This window comes from Tubulanus polymorphus, chromosome 2, assembly GCF_964204645.1.
Source record: "Tubulanus polymorphus chromosome 2, tnTubPoly1.2, whole genome shotgun sequence".
NCBI lineage: Eukaryota > Metazoa > Nemertea > Palaeonemertea > Tubulaniformes > Tubulanidae > Tubulanus > Tubulanus polymorphus.
In genome coordinates, this window is record NC_134026.1 from 1,448,560 (window position 1) to 1,474,302 (window position 25,743).

At 37.6% G+C, this 25,743-nt stretch overlaps 3 protein-coding genes across 4 annotated transcripts; 1 reads left to right on the plus strand and 2 right to left on the minus strand.

The window, feature by feature from the left end:
* Positions 1 to 267: 267 nt before the first annotated feature.
* LOC141900891 (uncharacterized) lies at positions 268 to 11,975 on the minus strand. Its single transcript, XM_074787950.1, has 2 exons — positions 11,438 to 11,975; positions 268 to 1,557 (listed from the first exon to the last, which is right to left on the minus strand). The coding sequence occupies exons 1-2, from the start codon at positions 11,973 to 11,975 to the stop codon at positions 350 to 352; spliced, it is 1,746 nt and encodes a 581-aa protein (XP_074644051.1). The 3' UTR covers positions 268 to 349.
* Positions 11,976 to 15,073: 3,098 nt separating this feature from the next.
* LOC141900148 (FMRFamide receptor-like) lies at positions 15,074 to 17,265 on the minus strand. The gene is made up of 2 exons (XM_074786915.1): positions 17,082 to 17,265; positions 15,074 to 17,010 (listed from the first exon to the last, which is right to left on the minus strand). The coding sequence occupies exon 2, from the start codon at positions 16,905 to 16,907 to the stop codon at positions 15,807 to 15,809; it is 1,101 nt and encodes a 366-aa protein (XP_074643016.1). The 5' UTR covers positions 16,908 to 17,010; positions 17,082 to 17,265; the 3' UTR covers positions 15,074 to 15,806.
* A 652-nt stretch (positions 17,266 to 17,917) lies between these two features.
* LOC141898796 (signal peptide peptidase-like 3) lies at positions 17,918 to 25,387 on the plus strand. 2 transcript variants are annotated; one of them, XM_074784898.1, is made up of 13 exons: positions 17,918 to 18,025; positions 18,560 to 18,701; positions 20,004 to 20,081; positions 20,473 to 20,576; positions 20,726 to 20,845; positions 21,319 to 21,397; positions 21,472 to 21,584; positions 21,942 to 22,048; positions 22,162 to 22,233; positions 22,464 to 22,598; positions 22,676 to 22,826; positions 23,199 to 23,308; positions 23,801 to 25,387. In XM_074784898.1, exons 2-13 carry the CDS (start codon positions 18,685 to 18,687, stop codon positions 23,867 to 23,869), a joined length of 1,155 nt encoding a protein of 384 aa, XP_074640999.1. In that variant the 5' UTR covers positions 17,918 to 18,025; positions 18,560 to 18,684; the 3' UTR covers positions 23,870 to 25,387. The 2 variants fall into 2 exon arrangements, with proteins under 2 accessions (XP_074640999.1, XP_074641000.1); XM_074784899.1 differs by having other exon boundaries at positions 18,560 to 18,692.
* The last annotated feature ends 356 nt before the right edge of the window (positions 25,388 to 25,743 follow it).

Genomic DNA, 25,743 nt, shown 5'->3' on the forward strand with positions numbered 1-25,743 from the left:
GTATCCATAGATCAACGTGAATAACAATATTATATTCACCAGCAAATACAACTTCGGCTGAGCTGGTTAAATTTTTAATGATTTAACAATGATTAACGCTACTCGCCATCACCATTGGCTACATCAGCATCCTTGTCAACTGAGGCCGAATGCAATACATTCTCTTGTACTATAACGAACGAGCACTGCTGTTACGCCCATCTTGACCGATCAACCAAAATTGTGTCTGGTAAGATATGTGTAGTTATGACTAGGTTGTAATGACTGAAAGGGTCCGACAAACGTTATACCCGCAAGCACACAGGCGGGCTCGAGAACAAAAACACAATGGGTATAGGACAGGTTCTCTTCAATCTGGTTCGCTGCTGAGTATACCAACTTTTCTACCAACCCAGCGACATTTCTCTTTTACTTCTTCTTGCATGAGGTTGAAACACATCGCCAATACGGATAATCCAAACGCTAGGTAAAGAGCACAGGCCACCAGTTTCTCCTGCGAGGCCCACGAGCCCAATTTCATTCCTGGGACAATATCTCCGAATCCTATAGTACTTAATGTTACAAAACAGAAGTAGGAACCGGTTAAATAGTCCCAGCCTTCCCAACGCGCGAACAAAATCGACCCGAAGAAAACGTACCCTGCAATAAGTAGTAAACACAAAACAATCGGGACTCGTACTTTCTGTTCTTTGTGAGACTTATGTTCGACTTCGATATCGACACTTTTTGTATGTTTTAGGGCGCTAATTCTATCTAGGTTGCGGCTTCTATGTTTTGCACTTCCACTGGCGCTACCACCGCTTTCTTCACCGGCGGCGGCTAATGCAAACATTGCTTCCGTGTCACTTTTCCATCGTTTATCCTTTCGACGATTTCGTTTTCGTCGATTTGATCTGTTACGACGTAAACGAGCTCGTCTAGCCGTTTCTTCTTCCTGAATTTCCTCTGGTGTTTTAGCCTCCTGTTCCGGATTGCTTTCGCCGAAACCGTTCGTCAAGTCGGTTTCCTTGCAATCCAACAACTCGTTGACACTGATCAAGATATCTTCGTCTTTCAACAGAATTTTTGTATCTTCGAGCGACAAATTCCCGCTTTTGAATTCGTCGTATTGGTAAAACAAATCCGCAAAATCTGTCGGAGTTTCTACATGATTTTCCTCGCAATGTTCTAACAAGCTTGTCTCCGTCAACGTACTTTCACGATTTGGCGTATCCTTTGCGTTCTTGCCTCCTTTAGCTTCGTCTTTATTAGTTTTTTCTTTTTTAGTTTTCTTCTTTTTGCCCTTTTTATTGGCTTTAGTGTCGTTTTCGATCGGATGTTGTTGACTATTTTCTGGATCGACGTCCGTACCGGCTCGTCGCCGACGATTCTGCTTCGAAGCTCGGAAACAAATACAACATACTCCGCAGCAAACCCGAGCGTATAACATTCGAAAGCAGTCCGCAAGAAAATCGCCGATATTAGCGAGACACAGGAAAGTAAGGGGTATTCCGATCAATGCATAAAGTATCGTCGCTACACGCCCAGTCTTGGTTTTGGGCGCCACGTGACCATATCCTGAAACAGAAAAAAAGAAACTAACAATTTCGATTCAAAATTAGTGTGTATTCAAAGGTCACGGGGAAAGTGACAATGAATGAAATTACATTGACCGATGCAGCCAATAAAAGTAGTTTAGAAGAGTTTTACGTCCCAACAGCAAGTAACAGTGTAACCCTAGTGGGTCTTAAGAGAGATGGCTCACAACCTGACTATACGTAAGTAAACAGAGTTTAGTCCATGTATATGTCTAGGCAGCCAACGCCAGAGGTGGTTTCGAAGCAGGGACCTCTTTGTTCCCAGTCCTCCACTCAACCAACTTAGCTAACTGCACAGGATAAGTCTATTTGATCAGTAGCTATACAGATTGATGTCATACGATATATACGTATGTATTACGTGACATATTGAGTAACACTATCCGAGCGTGTGATCTCGTTAATGGGATTTCTATTCGGGTTCTAGGCAGAGAAACTTTCTCTGCAGCTTTTGCCTGATATTGTGCAGACGGTAACAAGAAAATATTAGATTTCTGTGAGTGAGGAACTTTGGCTGACATTGGTTTTATCCGTGTATATCAAGAAAAATAACGTGATCTGTACAGAGCGATTCGGCTGCTAGATAAAAGGATTATAGAACACTGTGGAAGCAAAATCTTTTCAAGTTTGTCTGTTTTTGCTAAGAAAACATTATTTTTTACTATCTATCCATTTGCTTGTACCTACTGTCGGTGCGCACATAACTTAACGTTGCGAGGTGCAATACGCGTTGAAAAGGTCAGAATTACTAACATTCTCTGGAAATAAATTACGCAAACGAACATACTGTTCGAAACAATTACTTCAAAATATTTAAGGAGCCAGACCTTGGTAATTGGTGCTCATTCACTATGCGCTACACCTGTCCTTTTACAAGTTCAGTCCCGTAAAGCGCTACTACGGTCATTACTCTAACGAAAGATTTCTAGATCATTAAACTAAATGGTTCTAGAATTGCCGAATTCCAACGTGAATGAAGATAAAACTATTGCGGTAACCGACGCTGTTAGTAACGGATGGGGTTTGTTTGAAGTTTCAGCTGTTTATTGAAAATGAAAGGATGAATGTCTTTTGTAAAAACACTGATAGCTATCGGCATTCGATATAAAAATCATTTACATCCACGAAAAAAATGCGACAATTTTTGCAAGTTGAAATTTCGAATCTTTTCCTGAAAACGAATATTGTGACTGCGTTTGCTGATCTAATTGCGAGCGCATACGAATCACATTTTCCATATTACGTTTGCGAACACTTATTGAACGCAAATCATCAATGTGAGATATATCTTCGACTGTTCGAAAAAACCCTGGATGCACTTGTCCTTCGAAACCAGTACCATATACACTCACTAATATCCCGATAATCTAAGAGAGACAGAACTAGTATGTTAAAATCTCGTGACGAAACCTCTTCTCTATCTTCGCGATATAGAATTTTCGTCATCTTGGTGTATATATTAAAAATGAAAATTCTCTCGGCAACAGACTCGTTGGCGGGTCAGATGAGTTGTAAGAATTACTAGGGATCACATACTCAATCAATATTTGTTAATATGTTCGCGTATTCTGCAGATATTTGCGGAAAATGTCACTTTGAGCATCTCAAGGATTTTTCGAGTGGCGTTCGCGACGCACGACGGGTATTCTTTTTAACGATTTAACGTTTAAATTTGACGTTAAGTTATCTAAATGACGCGGCGACTCGTCACCACTAAGAGTCTGGCAAGTTGCATACGTCCCATGTGAAGCCGTACTCTTTCTCATCGTATTTTCCAGTATATAACATATCCATGTTCTCAGTTTTTGGTGCGTTATTAATATTCACTTCGGAATTGATCGTCTGCAATGTAAAACTTACTGATATATGGCCATTCACAACTGACGTCATCTTTCTTATAAAGTATATGCAGCTTTTCATAACGTTAGAATTAAGTATACGCACTCTTGTAAGCGTTAGTCATTTGTAACGATGAAGAGAGTAAATTACTGTTAAGAATTTCATGAGCTGCCAATCAAAATATGTATATATATATATATATATATACCAGATATATAAAAGTATCTGATAGCAACAGTTCAAGGTCGATCCAGAAAAATATGGACAAACTGTTTCAGTATTTCATGCAAAAACTGTTCAACCAAATTTTCCGATTATCAAGTAATGATTTGCATTTCATCGCGTTTCATTTGCCACATCACTTTTAACGAGACAAAAAAGAAATAAGGGCGCACATAACCACGAATCCCCATCGTCTTGTTACTGGCCACTTAACTAATTCCTTAACTAATCCGCTTTTTTCTTAAAAAATCATTCTCTGTTCGATGGCATCGTATAATTTTGTAACGCAATTATGAACATTGCCCTTTCAGTTTATACCTGAAAATTTCGAACGCTGCAAAAACAAATTCATAAATCATCGTTTTGTATTGAACATGGATGTTGATTCATCAATTCATCGAGCTGCTATTTGACATCTGCTCCTGATCTTGGACGGCGTGTGTGCGTGGGAAACAGTTCATGAACAATCTGACGGTAGAACCTGGGACGACGTTGATATCTTTTCTTGTCCGCAACTTAGGAATTTGGGAAGTGGACAAATCTACACACACACACACAGACCGCCGATACGCATGTTTCGGGAATTAGAGCAATGGAAATTATTCCCTGTTTTCAGGATATTTCACGCTAAAGAATCATCCGAATTTATTCAATCTCGACAGCTCTTTTGCAGGCGCTTTTCGTAGAAATTTACTCAAAACAGCTTTTAGCATTAACATACCTATAAATAGCCTGGACGCCGGTGTTTACCTGGCACTTGATAGGCGAGATGTTAGTCAAACGGACAAACCCAAGAAATAGCAGGGTTTACAACGTTTATATCGTTGATAAGAAATACTAAATCGGTTCCTAACTGTGCAGGTTACAACAACGTTTCAGTCGCTTTATGAATAAGAATTTGTGAATTCGATATCCGAATCAAAATGGTTGAAATTAAATATATATAACTGACGAAATGTTTGAGTATCTTTCCGAGATTTACTTCGGACATTTTGTACAGGTTTTTAAACAAAAGACACGAATGTCGACGGTATTGTAGAACGTGAAATATTGCATATAACAAAGCAATAAACACGGCATAGGTTAGTTTGGTACACGAGTTGTACACGGTAGTTTGGACAACTAACAAACGTTTTACTAATAAAAGCTCAAGGTTTTATCGGTAATAAACGGTCCAGTGAATGCTACAGATTCGGAGATGATACTGATTCTCGAGCAGATAGCGAAAGAGATCGTTTATTTCCGGACAAATATGATTTCGTGACTTAATTATAATTACGTCTGCTATTTTCGGCCGCTGTGCTGCGTATGTTATTTACGCGGAATTTTCGCTCTGTCTAATTTTTAGCTGCAGTTCAATCAGTCAGATTATTCCCGAAATGTCGCCATGCTTGATTAATTAATGGCTGTATAATGTTGAGCCAGACTCTTAAGTCAATATTGATCCCTTATTAAGTATATTACGTTGGGCCACAGCTAATTATAACTATGGAACTAGATTTGAGACTTCATTTTCATAAATGGATATTTTTGAATTCAAAGTTCAGTAAAGAACAGTCCACGAGAAAAAGACTAAATGAATCGTGCTGCAAAGATTCGTGAAATCTTAAGCTTGGATTGAAACTGCTACATGTACAGGATCAGATAGAGCGATGGGAATAATCACTAATCTAACATTGAGAACATTATTTAGTAAGTAAAACCTTTACTAGAAGTACTAATCAATCATTTAGAGTAAACTATTTCGTACATGACCTTCAAACAGTAAGGTTCTCCTATACGCCGTGTCTTATTCCTCGGTTCAAGGCTTGATCAAAGTTCTTACATACGATAAACAGTTACTTACATATTCCACTGTATTGGATAGATATATACATAATAGTTATATTGATGATAACAGCTTTAGCCCACCTGAAATCAATCACGTTGCTTACACAAATTATGAAAGCATAAAAATCGTTAAGATACAATAAAACTTTGAGATATTAAATAGATGAAAAAGTACGCTTCAAATGTTCTTGTAAAAAGGTAGGTTTTAAGATAACGTTGATGGGCTTTCACTGACATTTCTAATGATAGAATTCCATAGATAAGAAGCAGAGGAGAAATACGTTTCAGGTGAAAGAGACTTTCCAAAAGATGACTTCGCCCACGTTATTACTAATCATCGTGAATCCCTAGGGTTTTTTTCGTGGTTCAATCAAGCGCCATCGATTAGATAACACGTCACAGGGATTTGGAACGATTTGATCAAGATTTCATACAATTTCTGTAAAGGAACCGCGGATTATTTTCGTGCATCATAATTCTTTCTTCATTATCACGGTTTTAGCGCATTGAGTCTTGGTGAAATGAAAGACAGCCATAAATAAGTTGCCGATGAACGCTTTTCGCACAGTAGATAGCCGTTATTTTATATAGACGAGTTACGAGACCTTTGGTGAAGTAATCGAACGGGGTTATTTTCAGATAAATCGATCTATTTTAGAATTAAATGATCAAAAAAGCATCGCGTTAAGAAGAACATCACAAAATCCAACTATATACGCTTTTAACCGACGTAACAAACCATTACCTATCACGCTTTAACAAGTGCTAATGTGTTTTATTCTATCGTCTACTGTATTTTCCAGACTAAGGTCAAATTCACAGGCGATACGCATTTCCATCGCCGAGGAGCTGGATGGCTTTATTTCATCGTAAATAAATCTATCCATCAACTCGATTTCTTCGCTGAAAAAAAAATCCGATTCTCAATAAAACGTCGTCGCGCCGTTTACACGAATTATACGAATATCATTTTTCGAATGAAGAAAATATTGCTTTTGTTCGTGCGAACTGCATGTTTCTTTAGCTGAAATCTTTTTTTATAACTTCCGTAAATTCATTACCCGTCAGACAAATAACGCCTATTATTCACAATCTGATACGTTTTATCGTTTATTTACGTACATGTTTTTCGTGAGTTTTACCGTTACTGGCAAAAGGTTAAATATGCAACAACAAACAGCTTTAATGATAGAATTGAATGAAACGTTGATCCAAACCTGGATCTTGATTACTTAATGAAATAACGGCCAACGTATTTAAGACCTGTTTCAGGATTTATCTCAGACAACCTTATAGTTCATATCTTTTATGAATTGAAATTGACCCAGACATAAGTCAACTAGACTCATCAACTTCGAGAGATTTCCTCGAATAATCCGCTCCGTTCTGCGTGAGTGAGTATATTGAAACAAGAGCTGATATTGATGAACTCCGACAATGTCAACACGTATTACCTACTTCACACAATTTATCATTCTGACATTAAACACGATTACATTCTAACACATAAAATATCACCATCTCTAAAATTCACTTCAGTTCGGATATTTTTCTTACGCCCCACAAAGGTGTGGTGGCGTAAAATGACACCAGTGCGTGCATTGAAATTGCGACTGAATCTCTTATAACCCTCAATGGTTCGATTTAAGAATTATTTATCTCTCTCAGATTCGGAGACAATTCGTCTCTGATTTGATGAATCAAGTTTAGTTATTCAGGGAAATGTCAACTACAGCCCACGACAACTTACCCGAGAGTTTGGAATGCGAAAATATAGAAATTGTTGACGTTTTATATCTAATTAATAATTGATGAGAAGGATTTCTGGGAAATTCAATAATAATAGTGAAGACATGTGGTGTTTTGTTTGAGAAGGTTTTGAGGCGAATGTAGGATCGTGGAGATTCAGATTGCGTGTATATGGTAGTATCTGATGATGAAAGTAGACATATACTCAGATCGCACTACCGTTTATCACATGGCGAATGTGCACCCGAAGTAAATAATAGACCCTTATCGAATGTGCAGTGAGATGTATCCGAACTCAAGTCGGAAATGAACTTAATGCTGACATTAAAAGATTAAACCGTTACAACGACCGTGGTATCTCTGTAATGATGACGTCAATCATGGCTGACCGATGAAAGGCAATTTATCTTTTTTTGGATCCGAGAAAGATCGGCTGGTTACGAATAGAACAATGTAGTTATATCTTTATATGGCAATATCGCAGCCTTGTGCAGTATATCTAACACTGAAGAAAATCATCAAAACGATTCATTTTCTGTTAATTCGCCGGTAGAATATAGTTTGTTAAAACCGAATTGATATTTATTGAACTGATAAAGACTGATTTTGATGAAACATCGTACACTTCATTGTACGGCCATTCCAACCAGCGACGCAGAAAACCCGTTATCGCTGCTTTGCAGCTACATTTGATATTAAAGTATCTAAATGTTGTAACTCGACATTTGACACGATTATCATGATCAGGAACACAGTGCATTTTCGGATTTTATAGAGATGGAGTGATGTTGATCATCCGGTCGCCTTCGCGTATAGTCAAGCATTTCTAAATTTTAGGAGGGAAATATTGTAAATCTCAGATCGTTATAAAGATTTCAAAGAAGTCTGCGCATAACGGTTCGAAAGTGCAGCGCAAGTTTGAACCCCTGGTAGCGGATGGTATCGACAAGCACCAATCAACGTTAATAACTCGGTTCGCTACAGCACAATGGCGGGATATGATAAGATAAAGTTATTTTACGGCTCAGTGTGAAATCGACCGAACGCGAAATGAATTTTTTTATAAAGATGTGTTAAGTCGGTATCATTTACCTCGGCTTGGTGGAACAGGTGGCATTTTAAAATAGTTAATAAGCAGCTAATGAGCGCTCGCCACGTAAAACTTGCGAAATCTGTTTCTGTCTGATGATATAGTCCGGCGGTGTTACGTATCTTTATAAATACTTCCTTCTGTTTAGACAGATGTAAAAACACTTTCAATATTATTGTCAAATAAGACGCAATGCTTCTCTTGCCATTGCTCAATTCGTTGTGTAAACGCATGCCGCATATTTTGACTGACAGCATTTTTGCTTTTCCTGCGCCATGTGCGTATATAAAAATAAAACAACATGGAAATGGATAAAGGTCACGAAGAAGAACGTGTAATAAATATTACGGAGCAAAGTGGTTCATACTTGATTGTCGGTAAATTCGCAATATTCTCCGTAAAATACAACCGCGTAGCAATCGTTGACAGAGACTTGGCGTCGAAAGTCTTGAAAAATTATACGGTTTAAGATTTACAAATACTTCGATTTTTCAAAAGAAATGATATTTAGTTCTCATTTGATAAAAGGGTTTTCTTTTGTTCGCATAACAAAGACCTGGAAGAACAGAAAAAAAACTTATACATAAGTAACTAAGTAAGCTAATCATTATATACTCATATAACAATGCCCCAAACGCAACCTCTTCTCACTACAAGATCTTATCTATACATTTCTTATCACGGCGTGCTATTCCTGGATATAAACTTCAGACACGCAGGATTAAAACAGAGAACAGATAATAATGATAATGCTGGCGTTTGTCTCTTTAGAATAAGTATCCGAAATCTCGCAGGGCTTTGTGTGCGCAAAATAAGCAGAAAGTATATTCGATTTCCTAGCAATTGGATATCTTAATACCTCTCAACTATTTGAGCTGATTACCTTCAACAATAATTGGCGGTGAAAAATCTTTGCGAAAGCAAAAAAAAGAAAGAAAGAAATGCAGCCCTGGATTTGGAGTTTCATAAGCCAATCTAATATTTTGAAGCTGAAATAAATGGTAGAGAATACGATATGACATATGGTGAATTGGTGTTTTTTTGCGGCGTACATTCAGTATGGACTAAAACCCATCTAATTGGCGTTCAACGATGCGTATATAATATGCATATTTACTAGTTACCTATTAATCACCGAATCAATCTTCTCTCCGAACTACGATATGCTCTAAAATATCGTAACATATCATATCAAATCTCAGCTTAGGGCGGATTAGTCGTTTTAGTGGGCTTCATGATTCAAATTGTCAGGAAAACAATGAAAAAATAATGAATAAAAACGATGTAATATGATACATATTTCGAATTAGAAAATGTTCAATTTTCTTCGTTTTGCCCAAAGCATTGCTGTATATTCAATTTTGATATGATCGTGACGTCGTTAAATCAGTAGACAAATATAACACGACGATGATACTTCATTATAACCGCACTTCTACGAGCCGAGAGCCGCATAATCGTTCATTGCCAATGTAATAACTAATGAACTTATGTTTCCCAGGAAAAACACTCGCACAAGGGCATCATTTATATTAGAACATTATACGTATGTGAACTATAAATAAGATCCATCAGCAGACGTATTTCTAATTACCGATTAGCAACCAGTTCAGGTGAATTAAACGCTTACAAATATGTTTGTTACCGCCATTATTATTGAATTACACTAATCATATAAAAAATTGACTTTTTCTTACTTTAGTTCTTTCTTTTATCTTTGTTGAATGATTAGATCTTTCTATTAAAGATCGAAGAGAGATTTCTCTCTCTCTTCGTGACTCAATATCTGAGAGGGATGTTTTTCTAATGTTTTGTTACGTAATGTATTGATAACGATGGCTTCATTTACGTAGGCGTATAGACGGTGGATTGCCAATTCGATAAAAAAAACTCTTCTCATCAGTTTTGTGCGTTCACACTTTCCAAAAAATACATCATCAAAAGTTGTTTGTGAAGGAGAGAGAAATTGTACAGTTGACTCCTATAGCCGAGTAATACATTGCATTAACTATTTTAACATACCGACATAATGTTCGTTGTCACAACTGGAGTACCTCGCATGTCAGTTCCGAAACGTTAAGGCTTCAAGCACTTTATGTACGAATTAGATTTTAAATTGAATGTAAATAGTGACTTCTTCCTCGACTGCCTTTCGATTTCTGAACAGCCTGTTGTTCAGTACTGAAGAAACTAATACAGGCTAAGATGTTTTCGAAGCGAGGATCAGTGCTATATTTGGCCCATTTTCGATAACAAATGAATATGCGGAATAATGAAAATCTTCTCGGAAAAATTGAGCAATTCTTCATATGTTTCCTGTTTGTATGAAATCGATTAATTTTAGTTTTACCGCGAATTTTGTATTATCATGAACCTCCTGTATGTATTCATCCATGATTTGCAACACTTTTCAGACTATATTTCTCACCAGCAAGTTATAGATAATAAAAGTGCGAATTATCTTACAAAAAACCGAGGTAAACGCAAACTAATGTGGTCAATAGATAAACCATGCCGTAAATAAACACAATCGTTTTGCAGAATCAAGATAAAACTTTTTCTTAAGTTATCTATTTCGGAATCTTTCAAATAATGATATTCGACAAAATTTGTTTATAACTAAAAGATTTCTCATCTTCAGAAATGTAGTTCCTAAAACTTCGAAAAAATTCCTATCGATGATTATACAATCAGAAAAGCTATAAATTGAAGTTCCCAAATGTTTCTGAACATTCGATTTCCGCATATGAAGTTTTTTCTTTTCAAAATCACGTGTCTTACTTATAAACCTCTGTGTGTGTGTGGGGGGGAGGGGGGGGGGGGGGGTTGCGCCCACAGTCGACATTCACGATAGAAAATAGTTCAAAAGTTCTTTGTTTAAACGAGTGAAAACAAGGAAAATATTTTTTTGTATCCATCGAATACACCTTAGATTTTTTAAGATATTAACGAGACGAGACGTTTGTTGGCTACCGTGAATTAAGTAAATAAAATAGCTAAGATTACTTTTTGACTTGTGTAAACAAGGTTTAAGGTATAGGCAACCGTGCAGTCTGTTATTGACTGTATCCCGAGAGCACACATCAGAAACTACGAAATGATACTATACGTGGTGATATACTATGCTTACCGATAGTCGTGATGACTGTTACTGCAAACAATAAAGCCCCAGCGTATGACCATTTTAATTCGGAGTTATCTTCGCCATCCCAACCTTCCGATTTGACGGCACGAAACACGTATTTCTGGTAGTCTTGTAGAATTGTATCGACTTCTTTAGAATAATTGCTAATCATATCCTGTCTAATTTGTTCGAGATCAATGGCTTTACGGACAATTTTACTGACCGTTTTGTTACGATGTTCGCGAGCATATACATTCGTTTTTTCTTCGTTGGGCGCTTCCAACGCCTGGAACAATAAGCCACCCATGATGGAATAGCCAACTACTAAACCACTCAGACCTATATGGGAAAACAGGAAGGTCCAAGCGGTCTTACAACAGTTTTTAAATTTGCGCCATTGGCGTCTAGTTCGTTCTTGTTTCAATTGTTTTTCGAGTTCGAGTTCGAGCTCAATTTGCTGAAGTTCAAAATCATCGACGGACGCTTCATCAGAAGTTCCGCCTTCGGCTCTAGATTTTTTCCTTCGAAACTTTTTTGAGAACATTGTCAACATCGCCCTACCTTCTAGCCCCCGACCGACAAGAAAAATATGATAATTCCTTCAGGCGCCATTATCATTCTGCGGCAATTACCTCAACAAACCTACGACATTTTATCTCAACTTCAGCTGATGTTTCCTCGGAAATTCACTACGTTATTTTAAACTGTAATATCCGTTGAATCGCCTCGTTTATGATTTCTGCCTCCTCTAAATAATCCAAAACTATATATCAACGTTAGAGCTCACGTGGAAAACTCTCAAATGATCACGCACGCTTGCTGACAACTTCTGCGAAATATTATGGAATTACTTCACTTCAATGACTTTATCCTGAGAAAAAACAAACGTTTTTTTATCGAGAAAACGAAGTACGTCGTGAATCACCGATACAATAGGTACGTAATCACCACTTATTTTCGAAACAAAACAATAATTTCCCGTATAATTTCTGCGGCGTAAATGTTCCAGCTCGAGAGCGACTTCGATGATTTACGCCTGCTCCAACGGCGGAAGACCATGAAATACAGTCTCCCACTACAGCGTATCGTTATTGCACCTGTAAACTTGCCGACTAGAGCAGGCCGCGATTTATTCGCGGTGACATTTCAACCTTTTTCGAGAAGCAACAACTAGATACGTAAGAACCCCGTCCTATTCTTGCGTACATACGGAACGTTACCGCCGCAATCGCAAGTAACCGCCTTCGTTTACATTAGTTGAACGCCAAGTGTTGTATGCATCTCTCCATCTCTCTCTAGTCTTTCTCTCTCTCTCTCTTCCCTCACTCTTTTCCCTCACTCTCTAACGCAGACGGCTTGGCTATGAACCTACAGTTTTCTTTCTTCTTTTACGTTCGTGGCGATAATAAACGAGTATAGTTTTAACTGATGAAATTATACCACTTTTCACCCTGAAGTACCGGTCGACCGAGCAGACGTTAGGCACGCTGGTAAACTATGACGTCACTCGCAAACTGTAATTAATGGTTTGTCTGCTGAGGTATTGTAAACACTGGAAGAATTGGAGATCATATGTGCCGTGATCTGATATGAAAAATAAATGCTGAATGCGATGTTGTACTCCCAGACTATCACCAGGATATCGAGTAATTTCTCGCAACTATACAAATAAAAACTTTCGCGAAAAGAGCTTCATAATATGCTTATCATTGAAACTTGTTGAACGCCCACATAGAATTCAGATGAGAATAAGCAAAAGGCTATGCAACTTCGTCTAACTATGGTTTTTTAATCGGATTTTTGTGTCTGTAGAATGAGCATCATCGAAAACCTGCTCAGAGAGAAGGGTGGACTTTTTAGCAGAAATAAAAACAATATTCGTAAAAAAAACTCGTGGGTTGGCTCGAATCCCGAGGGGATATCGTGTACAAATTTATTGCCTTCATCGAAGCGATATATCAAGATCAACATGTTACGTCAAAACATATTGGAAAGAGGAAGAGATTATAAGAAACTGTCAGGGAAAAAACGATTCGAGTATAGTGTTCAACTTCGAGAACATAAAATGCTTAGATTAAAACTGACAAAACATCGATTCTTCTTCGTTCTAGTTCATAGTCTTTTTTCGGCAACGATTATCATAACCTTTTCTTTATTTCTTTAAAAGACACTTCTATATTCGAATATTCTATCTCGTAGCGTGGACGCTGTTACGCATACGAGGACCAACTTCTACAATAGGTTTGACACTCAATGTTAAGATTAGTTCATTTTCAATGTTTCGACCGTCACATTCTAACAGAGTTCTATGTTACTGAATCCAATTGCCTACTACAATGCTGTTTTAAGTACTGCTAAGTTTTTTTTACTAAAACTCTCATGGATGTAATGATGATTGGGAAATACTACGATATGGGCTCTGAAAGGTACAGACGGCAGTATCCCGTCATATCATTCGATGGATGCCATTGATACATGATGGAAATAAACCGGAAGACATTAGTCTACAGATTTGATGAGAGTAGCACGAGTATACTTCAATGATATTGAATGATTTCTAGTAGGTGATCATCTCTTATCCCATTTCACGAGTCAAAATCTACGTGACGTCTCGGTATTGATGGTAGGAGACGGTGCGTATATACCACGTACCGTGCGCTTACTAGAATTCAAGCTTCGCGAAATCGGTGATATGAAATATATCGTGAAGTGCAATTGAAAATTCAAAAGACTGCATCTCATCACTTCGACGAAGCGTTTTACGAGTATTTGTCTGGATAATGACTCGGGTAAAAAGTGGATGACGACATTTTCGGTCAATAGGCTCCGCGAAGGATAATGATAGTATTTGTCAGACGGTGGAGTGAAGTGATGCGTATATATCAGTAATTAAGCAAGTCCTGTGACCGATTGATCCCTTATGAATGGATAAGTCATCATTAGATAATCGACGTCAGCTTGAAAATCATATCAGACATGAATCCGGGTAACTTGTTTTCATCTGGGTTTTTTTAACGAAGGGAACAAGATCTATGACGACAATGACGTATTCATTACTTAAAGGAGATTCCGACTAGTTTCTTTTGTCGTATAGATGAGACTTCAGATGATTTAGTCGATCGCTGTATTCAGTTTGGTTAATGTTATCGATACACACTGCAGACCCTCGCACTGAGGAAACTGATATGAGAACCGCGTGATGTTCCCTGCTGCCGAACGTTGAGGAGAGCTCTTCATTTCGCGACTGAATTTCCTATTTGCATTCTCACACGAATATTGCTAGTTCGAGAGGCCAGAAATCTCCTTCTTCGGTTTTCTTGTCAAATTTGGAATACATATATATCGGAAGATCGTCAGAAAACCGTCAACAGAAAACCGTTATCGATACGTGGACGAGAGATACCGAAACGGCCCCCATATTGGACTTTATACCACAGATTTCAAGGTCTTATCGAACGGTCAAGCTTTTGAACTTTATGAATCAGGGTCATGTTTGTAAAAAAAAAGGTCATGGTCACTTGTTGATAAATACTGACCATTTTATGGCTTCAGGCCGAATTTATACACAATCATTCTTGAATTGCTTAAATTTGAAAGAAAATCTAACAATGAAAATGGAACAAAGTAGAATTTATCGGATCCAAATCTATTATGTATAAATCTATTTTGCGTCAGAAGTCTTTGAAATACGAGGGCCTTTAAAAATGATCAAGCTTTTAAGACACATGGTTTGTTTTTGCACATCATTACATCGTCAACAACAGGTTTTGAAAACTTATGACTACTGAAAAACAGAATCCACAAATGTATAAGATAAAAACCAGGGCCAGGACTCTTTTTCGAAGAATACCATACAACTGCCACTGACTTCTATCTTCCATCATTGCTGATTATAATTAAATTTTAACAACTAGATATCCACTGAACTGCGTAAAACATCTCGTGTTGCTGCTATCCATATGGTTTTATTTACACAAGATTTCACCTTATTGCGTTCTAAAATTCTCATACTTTGAATCGACATTTGCTTATTGCACGTATAAACAAACGTGTTTTGTATCGATATACTCCGTAATATTCAGCTTGTAAATATTTTCTTGCAATTTTTCTCGTCCTTTCGTGTCAGAAAAGAACCTTAATATTAAACAGTCTATCCGAATTCATAGTCACTTCCATAATCTAAAGGAAAATGAAATGTACAGAATTTCGGTAATTTTTACTATCTATTCGACGTCATACAAAATAAGTATGTACCAGTTTATGGGACCTGACAAACAACCCTTTCTAAAATCCTGTATACTTTTCCAATATAGCCTACATGTACATGATATATTATACGATGCGCATTAGTACATAGTGGTTCTAGTTTGGAGACTTAGTACAATACTTCAGTTGAGGTTGACGTCATTGACATCGGATTGTGAAACCCACTTCCAACTTCGGGTTTTCTTTTTCGGGTGCAGCGGAATATTTCACCGAGTGTAGCCCTGAACGATCTTCCGACGGCTAAATAAATGAGAAAGTTGATTGAACAGTTTATCGTAAACATGACGTCGCCGACGATAACCGCCTTGACGTCGACGTGAGAGGTTTCCAAGTTCAAATCATGCAGTACCATGATCGTGGTGACAAAACTAGTCAGCATTAGAACTGTAAACATGCTAGCAATAGCGACCAGATACACAGTGACATTATGAGTCCGTGATCTACCATCTATGTCATGGGATTGATAACGCATTTTCCGCAACTTGAAAATGATCAACGGGTTGAGAATTGCTACCAAAGCGATCGGCAATAGTATGTTAATAATACAGTCGATACCGTAATAAACAGCGTGATAATATTTGTCGTGAAGTAGAGATGATGGCGCGGGGAATTTAACGCTTTTATTCAGCGCGATATCGAAACATTCTTCGAGTTTAAACTCGAAAAATCGCGGCAAACAGAAAATTACTGTGTAACACAGTAGCGCAAAACACATGATCAGTAACGGGCGGGTTCGTCTAAAACGAACTGTCCTCAGGGGCCAAAACATTCCGACGAATCGAGTAGTTGTGATGGACGCCACTAATAAAACCTCGTAGGTCTTCGCGATGTCGAAAAATCCGTTAAATTCGGCTAAATGTAGCCGAAAAAAGTCTCCGTAACTCGCAAAATCTTTATGCCATCGACTCGCAATTTCTAAAGTCTTAGACAGAAATACCATGACGAGCACATAGTTATCCGCTAATGCCAATATCTGCAATAGAAACGTACTGGAGCCGCCTAGCTGCATTCTCCAACGCCCTATTTGTAAAACTACGATAGATAATATATTACAAACGAAACCTATACAACAGATCGGGCCGCATATACACAGATATCCGATCCATTCCCAGCCAGCTATAGTCGCATCGACTGTCATCGGCTGCAAGTTCTCCCCATCGTCCAAACTTGTATTGGCGAGTAGAGCACTGGCGGGACAAACCTTCTGCATTTTTTTAATATTTTGTCCTTTCTTGCTGAATTCAGATGAAGAGTTGTGTTACACGTGTATCAATAAAACAATAGCCATCGACTTCCTAATCGCGGTGTTTAGCCTACATAAACCGAAGAGTGTGTTAGCTGCTAGATTTCTAAGCTTTCGACGCCGTCTAAGAATTTCAATTACCTGTCACTTTGAATCTTCAGTTCCCGAACAACTGTCTGTAAAACTTGACCATATTTAACCCGTGTCATGTATACATATGATTTACCTCTCACAGTCAACATCGCAATTCCTTCCTTATCATATATTCGATATGATTTTATTAACTCAAGGTAAATAATCAGTGTTTACTATGTGCGGATCGGCGCCGCCGAGGGCGAAAGTCACTACTGATTTGCTGGTCATACTACAGGCCTTGATCGGGGATCGATGTCAATAACCGGGCGGCTGCCGTGTTTTGATTCTTGATACAAACATTAATTTCCAACCCTAATTATCCCCCTTTTCTTGTCCCCGTAACAGTTAAGACCGTTGTTTTTACCAGCAAAGCAACCATAAGTCTAATAGGAACTTGATGACATGCGCCGAGTGCCGTTCCTTTGCCCCAGACCAAAGGGGGATGTGTGCACCAAGGGCCAAATTTCGGTTTTCGTAGCTAGTCGACCAAGTCAGAACTAATAACCGAATGCCAACTATTTCCAGAATATACTTCCGACTAACGGACATTCGGTTACGTTTAGTTCGACTTTAGTCGACTAACTCAGATAACGGAAGGTCTAGTACCTAGTCGTCGTTCTACAAATCGGTTGTAGGGAACCGGTAACAACGACTATTCAGACTAACGGAAGGCAGGATGTTGGTACCCGTAGTCGAGGAACGCCGACGTCTCGTCCAGTCCGGAGCGAAGTCCGCAGATGAAAGCGTACCGTGGCAGTCGAAGGTGGTTAGACTCTGGCAGTCGAGTTAAAAGTAAATTTTACATAGATGGCAGCACCGAACGGCTAGAAAACAATCAAAATGGAGACAGCTGCTTAGCTTAGTGCAGTTCAGTGTTTTGGTGGATTGATTTTGACGCACAATACATTGATTACATCGTGAAAGCAGCTGTGCGGATAATCTCAGTCTAGGTACGTCCGTTCTTTGTGTGCATATATACTTTCCGAGCGAATGAACACGTGAAATTGAGGGTTATACCCAGTTATTTATTCGGCTCCCCGGGGCCCACTCGTTCTCGAGTCGTTGTTACCTACGTCAATATAGTGTCGGCGTACTGCTCTCTCACTCCCCACTCTCCTAAAACAGTCAAACTCTGGAGGATTCAATTCAAGGTACCGTACTCGATAACAACATGACGAGCACCACTAAGTAGTCATCAAAATAAATGCACGTCACGAGAATTTTTGTTCTCAGTTTTCAATTCCGGGGGTTGAATATGCAGATATGCTAGAATAGTTCATCGGATCCTGGTTACCAACCTCAATCAACAGGCTGATTATTTTGCTAATAGTAGCAGAGAGTAAGAAGTAAACATCGGGTATAAGCCTAGCTGGTGAGAGCCTGGGCCTAGAACTGTCAATTACTGCCCTGATTCCTGTGATTCCTTTCTAGGTTTTGAACTCTTAGTTAGTACTGGTAACTAGTGTATGAAAAATTCTTTTCAGCGACCAATTCGTAGACAACGTTACGTAATGTGTATCGTCGATTCATATCTCGACTACTCGTTTTAGAGAAGAAGAATTTGGATTCATCGGCAGCAGTTTTCTGCTCGGAAGTCGTCGTATTAACTATGGCAGAGTATGAATGGTAATCAGTAATCATATAACAGTGGTGGATCCGTATTGGCTTATTGATGTATCCTTCATTATCTAGAGCCCTTAAAACGTACAAAGCTATTCACTCCAGAAGCATTTCAACTCGATAATACTCTCAAAAACCACAAACTAGGCTTCACTATGATTTTCTGGGGCAATTCTACGTTACTCTATTTCATATTGAGCTTCTGGTTTTCACCTTGAGAGGATCCACTAACGGTGCCCTTTTAAGATCTATTGCTGAGAAGAATAATGTCCAATATCAATCTGGATCCGCCCCTGATAATTACTAATTATTAGTTAATTGATGTTAATTAGTGATTGATTATAGCTGAATTAAAACGCTATGTTTATGGGAATATGAAAAAAACTATGCATTCAAAAGGTTAACATCCAATATTTGGGTAGAGATTCCTAATATCACAGTCTAGGACTGCTGCACACTCACTCACTCATCTGAATCGTTCAACCATTCATAATGTGCCACTCGTATTGGATTTATATAACAAAGAAAGGGTCACGCTACAAGGCCTTATAGTTTTGCAAAGGTTTAGAATTAAAACCAGCTGTTAATTTTCCCACTGGTTGTTCTGGAGTATAATTATCTAATATTTCTGAATTTTTACATCTGGTCATAGTTTCACTTGTCATGGATTATTAGAATCTGCATTCATTAGTGCTTTAAACTTGATCTTGAAACCCGGTCCCAGGCCACTGTTAGTTTCTGACCAAAATAGTATATTTCCTTTGTTCTAGATGTTATCTTATCTGACATTAGGCTTTCATGATTTCTTTCTTGGCCATAATTTCTAAAGTATCTATACACTTATAGGACAGCTATCGTAATTCTTTATTCCTTTGTGTATTTGTCATACGTCTACGCAAAGGCTAGAATATCTAGATGATATATATTACATAAATCCCATAATTATTGTACACAATTCTTAGTCAGTATTACCAGATATGATCTGTTATTTCATAATGTGCTATCAATAGACCTAGGCCTACTCAGATGGGAGGCACGTTCGTGCAATGACAATTTGGTCCGGACCATAGTCAAATTTGGCCCATGTCTAATTAAAGAGCGCGTTCATTAGTGATAAGATGCTATCAAAATGATGCCGTGGCAAGTGAGGTGTGTCACTTACAGTCCCAGATAGCATTCACACGAAATAATTAGACCTGTTCCATCATTTGGCAGCATGAGCTGGTTTAGTTTATTTGGTTGTTAGAAAGGATTTCAAGCTCTGTGATGTTTTAAATTGAATGTGTTTTTGTGTATTATTATTTTCAGGGCGTACTCGGTCGTTGATTCATCGCGACTTTCTACGTTTGCCATTTCCATACTCCTAATCGTTTACGGAAGTTTCAGGTAAAGAAAAGTCGAAATGAAATTTACCAAATTTTCGGGGGCAACATAAAATTCAGGCTTGACTCAAATGTCTCGCAATTAGCCTTGATCTAATTGGGGGGGGACATCCAATCCTAGTGCGAACTATGCATTTATACTACAACTACTGTGACTTGGAAACAAATTCATTTCGAATGAGGAAAAATGAGATTTTGAAATTCATACGACCTATGTAATTATACAACTTGTAACATGAGGACTTATGCGAGTTTGACTGTATCGCAATTGATATTGTGGTTTGTTCTTCACTTGAATCCGACTATCGCTTTGTCTATAGTATAAAAACCAAGAATTGTAATGTCATATAGACAATAGTCGCTGAAAATTGTTATGAAGTATTGAAAAATTTTAGGTCGCTAAACATGGATCAAGAAAATAAAGAAAAAGAGGACAGAGAACGAGAGAAAGACTCGGCATTTGTATCAAACGGACAAAATGGAAGCGCTGATAATAGTAGTAAGCATACCGGTATAGCATTGAAAAACCAGTTTATAACAAAACCTTATTTAACCTGTATCTACCACGTCAAATATAGTATTAGCTGCTGATATAATCACATGTCTTATCATCAAGCGTGATGTAATATCTGTATTTGTTTGTTTCAGATGTTCAGACAATTGACAGTTGCCAGGCAATGTTTCTACCGTTAGGAGCTTCAATATCCCTTCTCATCATGTTTTTGTTTTTTGATTCGCTGCAGATGGTTTTTGCTGTTTGCACAGCGAGTAAGTTTAGTGCTCTTATCATTAATTCAAATATGCGCATTTCATACCACCTGCCCCCATATGGGAAACAAGGAAAGATAATCAATAACAAAATCTTATTTTGAAAACTTCCATAAAGGAATGTTATTGTTAGGTTTAACCCTTTCAGTGCAGACTAATCAATACCCTATAGTACTGGAGATGATTTGAAAATTTTGAAAAATTCAACCCTAGTGTGTTGAATAACGAGAATACCACTATAGTGTGTCTACACTACAGCGCGGTTTATCGTTAGTTACTGATATTTCACTATGTTTGACACGTGCTACCATCATTAAATAGAGATAAAGACTAATTACATCAATACACCGCAGTGTGGTATACTAGCAAAATCCATCACCAATTCATACACCGCACTGCTGTGTAGACGCACTGAAAGGGTTAATCTAATTAGGCCTATGCTGGAAGCTGTGAGTTTATTTTCTATTTTTTAGTCTTGGCCACAGTTGCATTCGCGTTTCTATTGTTACCGATGTGTCAGTACATACTGCGTCCCTGTCACAGCGGACAGAAGTAAGTTTTAATTCGTTCTATTGATCACCACTTCACGCAGATTCTCGTTCACTAAGAGTTGTTTATTTTTGTAGGATATCGTTCGGATGCTGCGGACGTTTCACGGCGGCTGAAATCCTCTCATTTTGTCTCTCTTTCTTCATCGTGTGTATTTGGGTGCTTACAGGTCACTGGTTACTGATGGATGGTAAATTCTTGATTCCAAACTAAACTTGCATTTCACAATAATCTTCATTAAGACTTAATTTAATTGGATAAGTTTCAATAATTGGGCTTTCGTTTTTAATTTTTGTCTGATTCAAAATATTTTTCTGGATATTGAATATAACTGTGAAAATTGTCGAAATAAGAATAAGTGTTCTGATGTTTACTGGTTACAGTCAAACTCGCTTACGTGGTTATTGCACAATTCAACACATTACATTACTTAAAGCATCTCGATCTCTTTAATTCAAATTTGCATTTCCAATTCAGCTTTTGTCAATAACGGCTATGTTAGTAATTCACTGCTCTTCAATAACGTGCATTTCAAATTTGTTAACAGCTTTAGGCATGGGACTATGTGTTGCATTTATAGCCCTGATACGACTTCCAAGTCTCAAAGTATCCACATTGCTTCTCGTTGGGTTACTATTGTACGATGTATTCTGGGTAAGTTATTCATATTCCGTCTCAATTTGTGTCTTCGATTTGAAACCCCTGAAAAAAAGTTCAAAATTTACCTCGAACATCTACTAATTACAATTTCTTCATTTATTTTGCAGGTATTTTTCTCATCGTATATATTTCGAACAAACGTGATGGTAAAGGTCGCCACTCGGCCAGCAGAAAATCCTGTAAGTCTAAAAACTGTTCAGTCTGGATGTTTACCCAAACTGGAACCAAAATTTGCTAATAAATTCTTTAATCTAACAACCGATTATCCATAATCCAATTTCAAAATCACATCAAGCCTGCTTTTTCCCCGATGGGTTTGTACGGAACACACCGAACAGATTAACACTAGTAAAGAAGAAACTGAGAGTGAGATTGATTATCGTTAATGATGAGATGTATTTAATTGAAGGTCGGATTATTTGCGAAAAAACTGCACTTGCAAGGCTTAATGAGGGAGGCTCCTAAACTATCCCTGCCTGGAAAATTAGTATTCCCAAGTTTGCACAACGCAGGACGGTTTTCCATGCTGGGACTCGGCGATATAGTAAGTAAATTCACTATAAACTGGACCAGTGTTTAGTGACTTTCGTAATCAATTGAAATGTGTATTGATTTATTCAGGTAATGCCTGGTCTATTGCTTTGTTTTGTCTTACGCTACGACGCGTACAAGAAAACACAGACTCAATCATTAGAAGCTGGAATGCCGCTTCCCGCGGCTTACTACCATAAAATAACCTACTTTCATTGTTCACTCGTTGGTTATTTCCTCGGTGAGTATGATGCACATTTATTTACGGTGGCGCCACTTACCTGGAAAAGTCGGGGAAATTTGTTGAGAATCTTTATTGATCGCGCATAAAATCAAACCGTTTCCGTCTGCCTTTGTTGATCTTTGAATTGTGGTCAATCGGCTTTAATTAATCATTCCATTTTCTGTATCTATCGTACAAAATCCGAGACCCGAATTTCCTCCTCTACTACGTGTTCTGAAACATTCTGTTTAAAGAACCGAGAAAGATTTCCGATATTTTTATCTTCCTCCTTTCGAAGCCAGAATGATTCTAATGAATTCAAACATATGATACATTATTTCATGGAATTAGTGAATGCTGGAATGAGAAACTAGTTTTGTTTATTTTTAGGTCTGTTGACGGCGACGATATCATCAGAAGTTTTCCGTGCTGCACAACCAGCTTTACTCTACCTGGTACCATTTACCCTTCTACCGTTATTTACTATGGCATATTTAAAAGTGAGTATAAAAACTAAATAGCCATTGTCAAACACCGGTAGATCGGTCGAGATGCTATACACGCTTCACTCGGATACAATTCAGCTTGTATCGGAAATTGATAAGAAATCAATAATCAAAAGGTTATCAAAAGACACTGCTGGATACCGGTATTTTGCTCTGAATGTATTGATCGCATCAAGGTGGGATACACTTAATTTGGATGCAGAATGATTGCGAAATTCGTTGAAAAATAGTATAAATTCAACGGGGTATAAAGCAATGTTTCGCAACATTACTGTATCTTATTCTGCATTCAATGATGAAATAGTAAAACCTCCCACACCTCAAACACCTCCCTTGAGGAACACTTATCTTCCTTGGAACCAAAATTTGTTTAGTTCATTTTCGCTTAAGATATATGAACATCACTTATTGTTGTGTAGCTTCACTGTCATGATGTGACTGTACGAAGTCTATGAACTCAAAAATATGTTGGCGTTATTTTTTCAGGGTGATCTTCGAAGGATGTGGAGTGAACCGTTCTTGGCGCCGGCTCAATCGAAGTACATGGAGGTTTAATCGCATTGCGCGCAGCATACTGCGAAACATCATGTGAATTTACAGTAAAAACATTATCACCAGGCTAGTCATCATATTAGTGGAAATCTTTGATTGCGATATAAAAGCGAAGACTCTCAGGCTGTCCAGTAAAACGAGACAATAATTCTACTTTATCGAGACAATCCTGCTTAGAAGTTCCAGCATCAGAAATCTTGTATTTTTATTGATTTGATAGTACTGCTTTTTAAGTCACACATAAAGCAATAGAATACTTCATTCGACCACAACGATTTTTTGCACTCAATCGTTGTACCTACTTCTGGGACCGTGCATCTGCGGCCCTGTGACACTTGATTTTATTTGTTCATTTCACGTGTGCGACTGTCTCATTTAAACAGCACCGGTTTATGAATGGCAGTTTGAGGCAGGTTTCCCTTAATGTAATGTTGTGTTGCGATACTTGTTTATACAGCACGTGGATTATGTTCATTTCTATAGAACTATCGATTAAAAAGTATAGCATTGTAAGAATAGACGAATATGCTGGCGATATGATATGATTAATGCATGTGTATTCTGAGGCCTTTTTAGACGCGTAGAGTACCTTGAACTAAATTCGGTTTCGGTGAATAAACAGTTATACATGTAGTATACACATATATGATAGAGCTATGCCACACCCCGGTTCACTGGCTTGTCTCATTGTCTGAATTCATTTCAGACTAGGTAATGAATTTAACATGATTGAATTTTATTTGTTTTTTGCATCAGATGCGTTTATTTAATGGAAATAGATTAATAAATGATTGATTGATTGATTAATTGATTAATTGTACAGTTTTTAAAAGAAAATCAGTTCTGGAAATAACATATACAAATATAATGTATATATAAATGATGAACATTATTAGATAATGTACTATAAGGATCACAAAGATGTATGATAATAATGATTATAATGTGTATTATTATCGGTGCTTACAACCGACGCGATCATGTATTACTACATTACGATTATGATTTAATGCTCATTGAGCTGCCTCATGAAACGCTTAACAATGAAAAACCACGATCATTCAAATTGTTTTACTTAGGAAAACGTAGTTTTTATCGTAGGATTTTTTTCTATATTGTGATCATGATTTTTGTACGAAAACGCCGTTAGAAGACGCAATGTGTAAATTCTATTTCTATTGGCCATATTTTACAATGATGAATTGTGTTTATTTAATGCTGTATTTATGTGTTTATCTTTACTATTATGTATCATTTAGGTAGCGATAATTTACGAGAAAATCAATGAACGAATCGGCTTCTTTGAAATTATAGAAAAAAAACTCTTATTTCCCCCATCAAAATTATGATTGTCTCGTCTGTCTCCCGTACTTCATTCGACAAAATGTTCAGTCAGCAATTTTTGCTCACTCGTTTCTTTATGTTTGAATATATCGATATTAATAAGATTTACTACTAAAAATGGACGAATCTCTTTGTCACGTATAGATATATATATATATGAATATATATTAACGAATAAATATTTATAATTGGTAAATTTATTCTTTGTTTTTTTTTATTTTCGTGTTTACTTCTGCTGAAGCTTTACTACTACAAACATGGTCAGTGAATTGAATCATCTCACAATTATATCGGTGATTGCTTCATCGTTTTTATTTCCTGCGGATGAGACTTTCTGTTGTTTTTATTTTCGTCGACGACTGTATCATCGGGGTTCTTGGATATTAGGGAATGCCGATTCTCCATGAAATCAGGGGATTTGAATTTCTAGTGTTTTGTTCTCGCTGGTGACGGGTAGTGCAAAGAGCCTCTCGATAAGAAAGCCCTTACTGAGAATATCTTGTAATTGAATTTAATCGGGGACGTTTGTTTGG